Source organism: Rhinopithecus bieti, unplaced genomic scaffold, assembly GCF_001698545.2.
Source record: "Rhinopithecus bieti isolate Rb0 unplaced genomic scaffold, ASM169854v2 scaffold_865, whole genome shotgun sequence".
NCBI lineage: Eukaryota > Metazoa > Chordata > Mammalia > Primates > Cercopithecidae > Rhinopithecus > Rhinopithecus bieti.
The window spans coordinates 1,135,628-1,148,089 of NW_016803288.1; the positions used below are offsets into that span (position 1 = coordinate 1,135,628).

General features: G+C 41.4%; 1 protein-coding gene across 2 annotated transcripts in view; it reads left to right on the top strand.

Annotated features, from left to right (window-relative positions):
• The window catches only part of CLNK (cytokine dependent hematopoietic cell linker), a 245,145-nt gene that overhangs the window by 65,556 nt on the left and 167,127 nt on the right, over positions 1-12,462 (top strand). For both annotated transcript variants that reach the window (XM_017871957.1, XM_017871967.1), the window contains exon 2: positions 155-207. In XM_017871957.1, the coding sequence (XP_017727446.1) occupies positions 155-207 (53 nt within the window). The remainder of the gene's footprint in view (positions 1-154; positions 208-12,462) is intronic.

Consider the following 12,462-nt stretch of genomic DNA (forward strand, 5'->3'; position numbering starts at 1 on the left):
TAAGCCAATTCTTGACCTGGATTGATTCTCTTTCTCCCATTTCCTCTAAACCAGCACCTGTATCTGATTTTAACAAGAAGCAACAGTGGCTTGTTCCCCAGAATTAAAACATGATGTGGAAGTTCCAGTAACGAGTTTGCTTTTGTTTCCACAGGCTGAATTGAAGATCCCTCTTATCTGCCGGGTGCCAAGAACGATGAACAGGCAGTAAGTACCACGGGATCACTGTGAGTCCCAATTCCCTTTTCGTAGTGGGGACAGGAGGCGTTTTCTGGAAGATGAACTAAGAAATGATGCCAATGTGGCCACCCGTGGAAAGGGGATTTCCTGAGAGGCCATGGCTGGGACTGTGCGCTTTGGTGTTCAGAAAACTCCTCTTTCCAGTAGCAGGATTTTCTCATGGATGGAGCACTTGCTCTCACCCAGCATGGGTGTGTGGTGGGGCAGGGACAAGATATCCCAGCACCATGATGCTCGAAGGGCACCCAGTCAGTTTCCACCCATGGGTGTGAAGGAATAAGTAAAAGGACAGTGGTTTGTGCGCTTTTTCCCACAGGAGAAAGCCTGGAGTCCAACTTTCTCTTTGTGGACACCCAGAGTAAGTGGTGTGGTCAGTCTGAGACACCGAAATTTGTGCCTGATAAAAAAAAAGAAAAAAAAACCCAGAAGGACTCAAACGTTAAGAAATATTTACAGTGAAAGAAAAACCTTGAAATTGGCAAAGTTTGGTGGACCAGTTTTAAAATTAATCTCCTTATCTATTTATTTGCTTTATTTTGCCAATCAGAAAGGTAGTTTTCTTATTCCTCATTGGTGTGAAAAGCAGTGATTGTATTAGAAAGAGCAGGAGTTTCAAGGTCAGGCAGACCAGACCTACTTTAAATCCCTTGCCCTGTCATTTTACATCTGTATGATACTGGAGAATGATGATACCCTTATCCTCTGGATATGCAAGAAGTTCCTCAACCCTCTGAAAAGCAGAATTGACTCAGGGAGGAGGACTGCCTGGTTTCTGGGTGGATGTCCTGATCCTAGAGGGAGGCTAGGGGACAGCAATGGCTGTACCTCGCAGGTGGGCACTGGCTGGAGAGCTCTGGTCCAAGAGACAGAGAGAGCAGCAGATGCTGTGACAGCCCCGATAATCTCAGCTACCCATGGATGCCCACAGGTGTCCAGGTGGAGTGACCTGACTCACAGCCAAGCCCATGGAATGGGAAGGCTGGAGCTTCTGCTCTTCCTCTTGCCATGCAAAGCACAGCAGGAGCTCCCTGGCACATAGTCCAGAGATGGGCTCCTCACCCGAGTGCGAATTAAGCTCATCAAGCATCCCTTCTTGCCAGGAGTTGTGACCTCCTTTTACTCCTGGATCCTTGAAGCAGGACTGAGTGGTAGGTATTACTAGCTTCCTGGAAGATTAACTTCTTCATCTAAATGACTTGTCTGAGATGGCTCAGAGCACTGAGATGAAGGTGGAGCTGGAATTCAAGTCTGTCTGACTCCCAGTTCAGTGCTCCTTCCTTTATTCCCTCGGCTATGAGAAATGGAGAAGGCACCAGTAAGGGAGTCAGGGCTAATGTCAATCCAGGTGACCGGGTTAACCTGTGGTCGCACCACAAAGGGGATGAACTCTCAGACCCTAATTAGCATTGGGGATAAACGTGGCAAACGGCAGTTTCACTGTAGGATAGACGAATTGGAGGTTTGTGCTGATGGCATAAACAGCACAGCAGGTGTATTAGTGTCCTGGGCTGTCTAACAAATTACCACCACCTGCACGGCTTAAAACACTGGGAATCTAGTTACTGACAGTTCTGGGAGCCAGAAATTCAAAATTAAGGAGTCATCAGGGCCTTTCTTCCTCCAAAGGCTCAAGGGAAGAATCCTTCCTGGTCTCGTTCACCTCAGAGGCTCCTGACTTTCCTTGCCCGTGGCTGCATCACTCCCCTGTCTGCCTCCATTTCACATGACCGTCTCCTCTCTGGCCATATTTTCTATTCTTCTTCTCACCTCAAACCTCCCTCTGGCTGTCTGATGTGAAGATATTTGTCATTGGATTTAGGGGTCACCTGGATAGTCAGAATGATTTCTTATCAAGATCCTTAACTACATCTGCAAAGATGCTTTTCCCAAACAGGGTCACATTCACAAGCGATGGGGATGCAGATGTGGGTGTGTTGTAGGGCCACCATTCAGTCCACGGCAGCAGCCTTTATCTTCACACTCACTCTGCTCTTCAGGAGCAATGTGGGATGGTTCTGAAATGTCTGGCAATGTTTGCTATGAGCGTCTGCTTGGCTTTGTAGCTGAGATTTCCACCCCTTCAGTCTCTGCTTCTATGCCTTTTTTTTTTTTTCTTTTTTTTTTTTTGAGACAGAGTCTTGCTCTGTCACCAGGCTGGAGTGCAGTGGCACAATCTAAGCTCACTGCAACCTCCGACTCCCTGGTTCAAGTGATTCTCCTACCTCAGTCTCCCGAGTAACTGGAATTACAGGTACCTACCATTATGCCTGGCTAATTTTTGTATTTTTAGTAGAAACAGGGTTTCACCATGTTAGCCAGGATGGGCTCAATCTCCTGACCTCATGATCCACCCGCCTCGGCCTCCTACAGTGATGGGATTACAGGCGTGAGCCACCGCACCTGGCCCTATGTCTTTTAATGATTTCACCCTATGCCAAAGGCCTCTTCTGCAAGAGAGGTTTTCCCCTTTTATGAGGACTTTCAGCGGCTTTGTTTTTCAGCCAGGGAGTTGGTCTCTGTTGAAGATGGCTTCTTACCAAGCTTTCCAAAGGGAAGCTGTGTGGTTGCAGCTTTACAGTCACCTTAGATTTGAAGCTGGCAATGCGTAGACCAGAGGACAGCCAAACCGTCGCCGCTTCACAAACATTAGCTTCCTTCCATTAGGATGCGTCCACGTGGAGCTTACGCACTTGACTATCTGACACCTCAACATGAGGAGCCTGCCGTGAAGAATAACTCTTCTTCTTTCCCAACGCTCAGAGCATCCTTTTCCTCCCCTAGTCCCAGTCTCTTCTTCACTCCTTCCTCTTGTGCACCCTCAAACCAGTCAATCCATATGGGATTACTGCTGGCCTGTCCCAAAATGAAAAGGAAATATTAAAATTAGAACCCCCCCCCAACCAGTGCTATTACACTTTAAAGAGAAATGCATACACTGGCACCACACAAATGAAAGGTAAGATGCCCTAGGACACTCCACGTTTTATTCTCCACCTTCAGGTTTCCTGTCCAGGGTGTCCTGAGCTGGGAGATGCTGTTGATCTAAGTGCAGGCTGCATAGCAGCAGTGTCAGCATTACCAGGGAGCTTGCTAGAAATGCAGAGTCCCAGCTGCTACAGCCCAGCCCGGAATCCATACTTTTACAAGGTCCTCCGTTGATTCCTGGACACATTAAAGCCTGAGAAGTGCTGAACTAGAACAGGAGTTCCCAACACCGTATCCTTCCCGGCACACTTGAGAACTTATCTACAGTAGTCGCCAAAGCATGATTCAGAGAAGGCAGCCACATGTCAGGTTGGGTGTGAGTGTAGTTTGGAAATGTGTGCCCCCCATCACCACGCACACAGAGGTTTTTCTTTTGCTGAGCCTTGTGGGGTAGTACTCACTTCCTCTGTCAAAATTATTAACCCAGTCAATTCAAGGTAGTAGATTTTAAACCTGAAGGAGTGTTAGAATCATCAGGGAGGCTTTAAACAAAGGCAATTTTCAGTGTCCTTCCCCAAAGCAAAGAAACCAGAATATGTTGGACATCAGTCTTTTTTTCTTTTTCTTTTTTTTTTTTTTTTTTTTTTTGTTAATGCTCAATAAGTGTAATCTACAGCCACTTTTGTGGAATAATGTCTCACAATTCTATAATCTGGAATTTCTTACAATTCTATAACCAGGAATCCTAAGCAGACTTTGTAACGACAACTAATTCCTTACCATCTGTCTTAGTCTTCTCAGGCTGCTACAACAAAATAGTTCAGACTGGGTAACTCAGAAACAACAAAAATTTATTTCTCACAGTTCTGGGAGCTGGGAAATCCAAGAACATGGGGCTAGCACATTTAGTGTCTGGTGAGAGTGCTTCCTGGTTCATAGATGTCAGCTTGCTGTGTCTTCACATAGTAAAGGCAAGAAACGTGTGTGAGACTCTTTTATAACGGTGCTAATCTCATTTCATGGGAGTTTTGCCCTCTTAGCCTAATCACCCCCCAAAGGCCCCACCTTTTAATACTATTACCTTGGTGATTAGCTTTCAACATATGAATTTAAGGGTTTCACAAACATTTAAACCATAGAAGTATCTCTCATTAAGCACTTTTATAATGAATAAATTAATAAGTATAGATGAATGGATGATATAGAAATATATATTATATATGTACACGTGCATGCACATGTGAACCTGTGGGTATATATGTATGTATATGTATGCAGACACACAATACAAGCATATGCACACATATTTGTATTTGATTGTATCAGTTCAGTCAAAAGCATTTATTTATTGAGTATATATTTCACACACCTCATTTATAAAGATGAATAAGATCTAGCCCCTACCCTCAAAGAGCATTTGCCGTATGTAAAGAGAACTCTTTCAGTGTTACATAGAGAGTGATGGGAAAACTCCACAAGTACTAAGAAGGGATCCTGATGTCATGATTCTAAATTGCTTCCGAAATTAGCAGGTTATTTTTCATCGACTTTCCCTGCAACAAAACTTGCAGCTTCCCCAGCAATCCATTAAACTGCAGAAAGCCTCATTCCTTGGTGCTATTAGAGAAGAGCACACAGACCCACCAGCGGCCCCATTACACCACTGGGGCTAGATAAGGGCATCTTGGGGTTTGGTTTCCAGTACCTCTTCATCATTCTGGACAGGACTGATAAGAACCTTGACGCTGTGGTTCTGAGTGCTTTGGAAGAGACAAAGTCACCTGAGTGATTGCTTCTGGGCTCTTTCCAGTAAGCCAGTGCCCTGCACTGGCCACCCAGGCTCTTTCGGGAATTTGGGTGAAAGTCACTCTTGCACATCCCAGATTGGGGATAGATCAGAGAGCAAGGGTCTGCAGAGTGTCCACTTTGAAATAAAGCTTAAACAATTATTAAGCTTGTTTTGTTCATTGCTGAAATTAGCCCCAGTATTGATGGAAATTTCAGAAAGCATACAAAAGTACAGAGAAGAAAATGAAAATTATCAATTATCCTAGCACCCAGCACTAACTTGCTACAGTTGTCTTAGTTTATTTTTCTGTATCTATGTGTAATATCTTAAAATTTTAGAAAATCTACTTTTAAAACTCATTGTTTTAAGTCATTCATTTAACAACCATGTTTCCTTTTCTGAGCATTGCCCTACACAATTAAATTTTCTTTAAAATCATGGTGTTTTGAAGCTATGACTTAAATAAGGTTTACCACCCCTTCTCCACAATTTCAAAGTCAAAAGGCTTTGAAATACTGAAAGGTTTTTGTAGCCAATTTGACAGCAAAACCTGATGTGCAACGAGGTAATGTATGTTCTTCATTTATCCCAATTAATCCGACTATCACATGTTTCACTACGGAAATATTAGCGTGTTTAATAACCAGAGGTTGTTCCAGTCTTTACTGGGAATATTACATAGTGTACAGCACGTGCACTGTGTTACTTTTCTAAAATCCACAATATTCTGAATTCCTGGCCCCAAGGGATTTAGATCAAGCATGGCAAACCTGTATTTTATTTGGCAGTTTATTTTATCTTGCCCTTGGTGTTGGACATTTAAGTTGCTACCTATAGAGTTTTATGAGGCAGTTTTATCACCAAGATTAAACTTAACGCCATATACTCTAGGAGTATTAGAGCAGACGGTGTTGTGATGCTCCCCAGCAGACAACAATGTGTATGCTGCACACATTATGTAACTCTACCCTAATAATCTAATATTATGTAGGAACATGAGTTCAAATTATCTAGTAATAACCTAGCACTCCTTTTCTTGCATAGGGAATATGTATTTCCTATTTGCTTGTTTTGGAAAAAGTTTTGATGGTAAACAAAACAATAAAATAGATATTTAGAGATGGAGAGAGTCATAGAGGCATTGAATTCCACCTTCCACACATGGTTATAATTTCCTTAGCAATAGCTTTGTGAGACAGAATGAGAATCTTCTCAAACACTCTTCTCGATGAAGAGCTGATTACCTTCTGAGCCTATGACTTAGGAAACGGCAAGAAAATTCCTCTTTGTATTGACATCAACAAAGCCACCTTCAAGTCAATCTTAATCATTGACATTTTACATTTTACTAAGCAAAAACAGTGATATTTGCCTGCAATACTTTTCTCACTTGAATGCAGTGTCTAGTTATAAGAACAAAAGAGCAAAAGGGTACAAAATTGTTTACCCTCCCTGACACGCCGGGCACTGTGCTAGTCATTCTCCATGAGGATCTGTGTCATACTTTCTGAGTGCTCAGCACTTAAACAGCTTTCCATATTGCCACGTAAGAACAACTGTCCGAACTTCAGTTTCAGGAGTAAAACCGACATATTTCTGACTCCAAAATCCATGATCTTACGTCATAAGACATAGTGATTAAGAACATCATGCTTGTGTATTTCTCATCACGGATACATCACCTGAGTGAATGACTATTTTGCCCATTAGAGGCATATTTTCTCTTTGAAACCTTGCACAATAAAATATATTCAATTCCTAGGTGGGGATGTATGTCAGCTCCTCTTGAGAGGGCTCGATGTCTGGCACACAGGAGCTGCCCAATAGATGATATTTCTCTGTGTATATGAATGATAAAACTCCATGTAAACTCCAGATCATTATTTTCCTTCATGACACGTGTGAACAACCCCTGCTTTCGACCTCCAGGGGCACCTTCATTTTGATTTGCAGGAATAAATAAGTGTAAATCCCAGTGAATCTAGAGAAAATGAGAACCAGCAACTTTGGCACCCTGAGATCAGAGTCCTACACCCAGCTGTGTAGTCAGTATGGCTGCCCTCCTAGTTACCCAGAAGTAATTATGAACCAACTCTCAGGCCAACTGGGTCTGTCCTCTGATGCTATCAAAGTCACATAGGTAGGATTCAGCTTCGTGGTTGGCTGGTAATTAAAAAGCTGCAAGCTGTGAGGGAACATAGCTGAGATCCAGAGAGAGAGTTTACCAGAGGTTGCAGACATGGCCAGTGATACTCTTGCAGGAGCAGCAGGTGTGGTTAGCTTTGAGACTCAATAAAGATGGTCGGTGATGAGGGAATAGAGGATGTTAAGACAGTCTTCTCTCTCTCTTACTGGCAAGATTACCAGTTGCTGATAGAACTAGTTGACTTAACTAGCTTATCACCGCTTGGGAAAATTCCAGGTGAACAAAGTCTCCTGCTGACTGTCCACAAGATTAGAGTTTTCATCATTACAGTCTTTGAAAATGTCACAAAGAACAATAAAGGTTCTGAGGTATTTAATGCATGAGTTTGTTATCATATAAGTAACGTATATTCTTTGTAGAACATTTAAGATACAAAATATATGCATAAAGAGAAACTACCATTTCTAATTGAACCATTGAAAAATGGTAAACAGTATTGCATATTTCCTTTTAGGCTTTCCAATACAATTATCCATTCTACTTTGTTTTTAGCTTGATGTATCATATGTATAATATTTCCCAATGTTATTAGAGTCATTTTATAGCTATGCAATCTTTCAATACCTTAGGCATCCCATATTTTATGTTCTTTCACTGCAGGAAAACAAGACAACTCATGAACTAATTTGACAAATTCAATTAACATAATCATGCCCAAATATTAAGAGGCTGTGTTTTATTACATGGAAATAAGGAAAAACAATCATCCTAGGAAATATGGTGAGCTAAGCCAGTGTTTGGAGAACCTGATCCGTGATGACAGTTTATAACAGAATAGTATTGATTATAAAAACATACAGAGAAATTGGTAACAAGGTCCAGCGTTTATGGTTGCTATTTTAGCCATGAAGTCCAAACCACTGGTCATTTGCGTGTCTATAACTTACATTGGTCCAACATTCCCCCACAGATGAGACATAAGAAGGGAGAAAACTTGACTTCAGGAAAATTTTGTTAAGTTCAAGTACACCTGACAGTAAAACTGTAAAATGATTGCCAACAGTTTTTAATTAATATGATTTGGGGCCAATATAAGGAAGTCCTAGAAAATGTATCCATTGGAAAGGAAAAATAAAAAGGGAATTCCTGGAGATCTAGATGCGTAAAATTTCAGAATTCCTGGTAAAGAGAGATCAGGTCGCAAATAAGAGGAAAGGAGTACTTATCATAAACCAGATATCAGTTGCCTCCAGCTTGGTTCTTCATTCTTGACTTCCATTCTTCTCTATATTTTTTTATGGGGGTGGGGAGGAATTTTTCTGAGAGAGGTTAGAAAGGATTCTGTTGAGGCAATCCGTGAAAGGAGATGATAAAGTCAAATATTTATCTGTCTCCCCTGGTGAGGAGAACAAATACTTCAATAGAAGTATAGCTCTGCAATAATCCGACAGAAATATTGGTTGGCCATGTGCCGATGGAGCTGTGACGTTTTAGGAACTTAGCCTCCCTGAGTCTCATTTTCTTTATTAAATGAAATAGTAATAGTAACTGTCTCAAAGGGTTGTTGAGAAAGTTAAGTGACTTAATGTATACAATATGTGTTGCACCGTGTCTGGCACACAGGGAGCATGCCACAGGCGCTGTAGCCAGTTGAATCAGGTTGGTGCAAAAGTAATCACACTTTTAGCAATTACTGTTTTCTTGTGTTTCTTTTTTTTTTTTTTTTTTTTTTTTTTTTTTGTTGTTGTTGAGATGGAGTTTCACTCTTGTTGCCCAGGCTGGAATGCAGTAGCATGATCTCAGCTCATTGCAACCTTCACCTCCCGGGTTTAAGCAAGTCTCCTGCCTCAGCCTCTCAAGCAGCTGGGATTACAGGTGCCTACCATCATGCCCAGCTCATTTTTTGTATTTTTTGTAGAGACAGGGTTTCATTATGTTGGCCGGGCTGGTCTCAAACTCCTGACCTCAGGTAATCCACCCGCCTCACCTCCCAAATTGGCAGTAACTTTTAATAGCAAAAACTGTGATTACTTTTGCACCAACCTAATACTTTCCAAAGATGGCTACAACAATGTATCCCACGCCACATGCTGTTCTGCAGTGTATCCTGACACTTCCCATTCAAGGGTGAATCTGTTTCTCCACCTCCCTTAACTTGCATGGCCCTACAGCAGTTTTGACCAACAGAGTGTGACAGAAGGGACACTGTGTCAGCTGTGTGCATAGTCTTTAACTGTCTGGCCAGCTCGGCTTCCTGCCTTTAGAAGCCACCTTCCACCAAAGTCATATGCTATGACCGCACTACTGTGAAGACACCCAAGCCTTGTGCAGAAGCCCTGGGGAGACACCCTGTGGAGAGATAGGGAGGCTGGGGGCACTAGGCACCTGCCTTGAAAACCAAGGATCCAGTCTGGGCATTCAGCTCAGTTCAGTCCTGAAATCACCATCCAAATGAAGCAGCACCAGAGACCCCTAGAGGAAACCACCCAGCTGAGAACCAGGAGAGAGAAAAACAAATCGTCATTTTAAGCTACTGTTTTGGAGTGGTGTGTTAGGCAACAAGAGATGACTGTAACGGATATTGTCGGCTGGTTATATCATCATCACAATCATTGCTTCATGCAAGGGCCTTTGCTGTTAGATATTCAGGGTACAATTTAAAGATTCATATGACTTGATATTCCATCATGAAGAACATTCATTGTAAGTGAGAATAATAATACATCAGCGAGTGATAGTGGGTGAGCAGGATGCTAATACGACGTTCTCTGTTCTGAGTGTGTGTAAAGTGCTAAGAGGACACAGAGGAGTGAGTGGTTATTCTACTTGGAGCAAATATTGGGAAGGGGTGTGGTGGCATTAGAGGAGACATCCTCACAGAGGCAGTGATGTGAGCTGACCTTGAGGAACAATGGGATGTTGCGAAGCAGCAAATGGAGAAGACAGTGGGGATAGATTTTCTCAAGTAATTACAGCAGCTGGAGAACTTCCACCCAGATTTAATGTAAAGAGTAACATTAAGACTGATAATTTGACTTATATTGCTCAAAAGCTGATTCTAAGTAATTGGAGAGATAATTCGACTACTTAGGATAGATGGTAGAATTTGATTTTTCATATCTCTCGGCTGGCAGAGAAAAGAAGAAGCTGCAGTGCAAAATCAGAAGGAGAATAAAGGCCTGAATGTGGCTGACAATTTTTAAAATCCTGTGTTGGCGGGCTGGATTCTGCTGCCCTGAAATGCCTCCTTTTGGGTAGGCTGCAATTAGAGGCATTTGTGCTGCCATTTGTTCCCATTGTTGTTTGTTTGAACAAAAATTCTGTGAATAACGAAAATTCTACATCCAGTTCATCTTCTGTAGATTTTTCTAAGAACTCTATCTGCAAAGATGCGAGGAGTTTTATGATGAAGAAACATGAAGTGTTTCTCTACCATCTTTGTCAAGGTTTCATTTTCTCTTTTAATTTTTTCAATTGCTTTAAATATTGATTAAATACAAAGGAATAGTTATAAAATATGCATACAGTATAAAGAACAATAAAATGTATTAGATATGTGTATGCATTCTCAGTTTTTATAAATTACCATTAATTTTGATGTTTTCATTCCTCCTTTCACATTCACAACTCCACACCCCCAACAAGCAAAACTATCCTGAAGTGTGGGTTAATCATCCACTTACTTTTACCTTTAGTTTATATCATTACAAATACTTTGATTTTGCTGGTTTTTGAGATTCCTGCCAAAAGAATCATGTTACAGATTTTATCTTGCACCCAGACTGCCTAGTTTTGACAACTGGTTCTACCGGTTATAAGCTATGAGATCTTGAGAACGTTAAGAAGCCTCATTGTACCTGTTTTCTCATCTGCAAAATTAAAATAATAATGGTGTGTACTTTGTAGTATTCTTGTGAGAATTAAATGAGCTAATCTGTATAAGACATTTAAAACAGTGTCTGGAACATAATGTGAGCTATGTAAATCTTAGTTCTGATTGTTCTATAGTCTGTTTTATGACTGCCCCAATGTACATTCCAAAGATAATCCATGCGATTGTGGATAGCCATATTTCTTTCCATTTCATGGACATATAATATTTTATGTGCATATAATATCATTTATTTATACACTCTCCAGTCAATAGACACTTGAGTTGTTTCCTAAATATTGCTTATACCAGTGCTGTTAAGAACAGTCCAGTTTACGTGTACTAAAGCATAGATTCAGGAGTGTCCGTACAGAAGGTATATTCCTAGGAGTGAAATTTCTGGGGCTCAGAGTATGTACACCTTTGATTTTACTTAGGTCACAATTACTAAAGCAGCCAGGTCATTTTATGCTTTCTACCCACAAGTGTACCTAAGTGACCCAGTTTCTTCATGACTTTGGACAAAGTCATGCCAGTCCTTCCATACTGGCAGTTTTAATTTTTACCAAACTAGTGGGTGGTTTTCATCTGTGTTTTTTGACTATAGTGTAGCTTTTAATCTGTATTTTGTTGACTACGGTGTAGCTAAGCATCCTATCAGATATTTATTAGCCATTAAGCTTTTCTCGTCTGCACACAGTGCTTGTCAAATCTTTTGCCAGGCAAAATATATATTTTTTTTTTGGGGGGGGTCAGGCATTTGTCATTTTCATATTGATTTGTATGCATTATTTATTTATTCTGTACACTTTTCTCAGTTTGTGACTTGAGTTGTTATTCTCTTTTGATATTTCCTTTCGGTGACCACAATTTCAGGTCAATGAGTCATAGCGAACTTTTCCTTATGATTCATTCATTTTGTGTATTGTTTAAAGAAACATAACATGAGATCATAGCTTCCTACGTTGAATTCCAAACATCATAAAATCTGCCTTTCACTTTTAAATCTTTAATCAGCCTGTAGCTGATTAATTTGTGTACGGTGTGGAGGGATTTGGGGATTCCTTCCTTCCTTCCCCTTCCCCTTCCTTTCCCTCCCTCCCTCCTTCCTTCCTTCCTTTTTGCATGGATAAACAATTTACACGGCACTGTATATTAAAAATGCTATCGGCCGGACGCAGTGGCTCAGGCCTGTAATCCCAGCACTTTGGGAGTCCGAGACGGGCAGATCACAAGGTCAGGAGACTGAGACCATCCTGGCTAACACGGTGAAACCCCGTCTCTACTAAAGATACAAAAAATTAGCCGGGCGTGGTGGTGGCGGGCGCCTGTGGTCCCAGCTGCTCTGAGGCTGAGGCAGGAGAATGGCGTGAACCCGGGAGGCGGAGCTTTCAGTGAGCTGAGATCCTGCCACTGCACTCCAGCCTGGGCGGCAGAGCGAGACTCCATCTCAAAAAAAAAAAAAAAAAAAAACAAAAAAAAAAAAAAAAA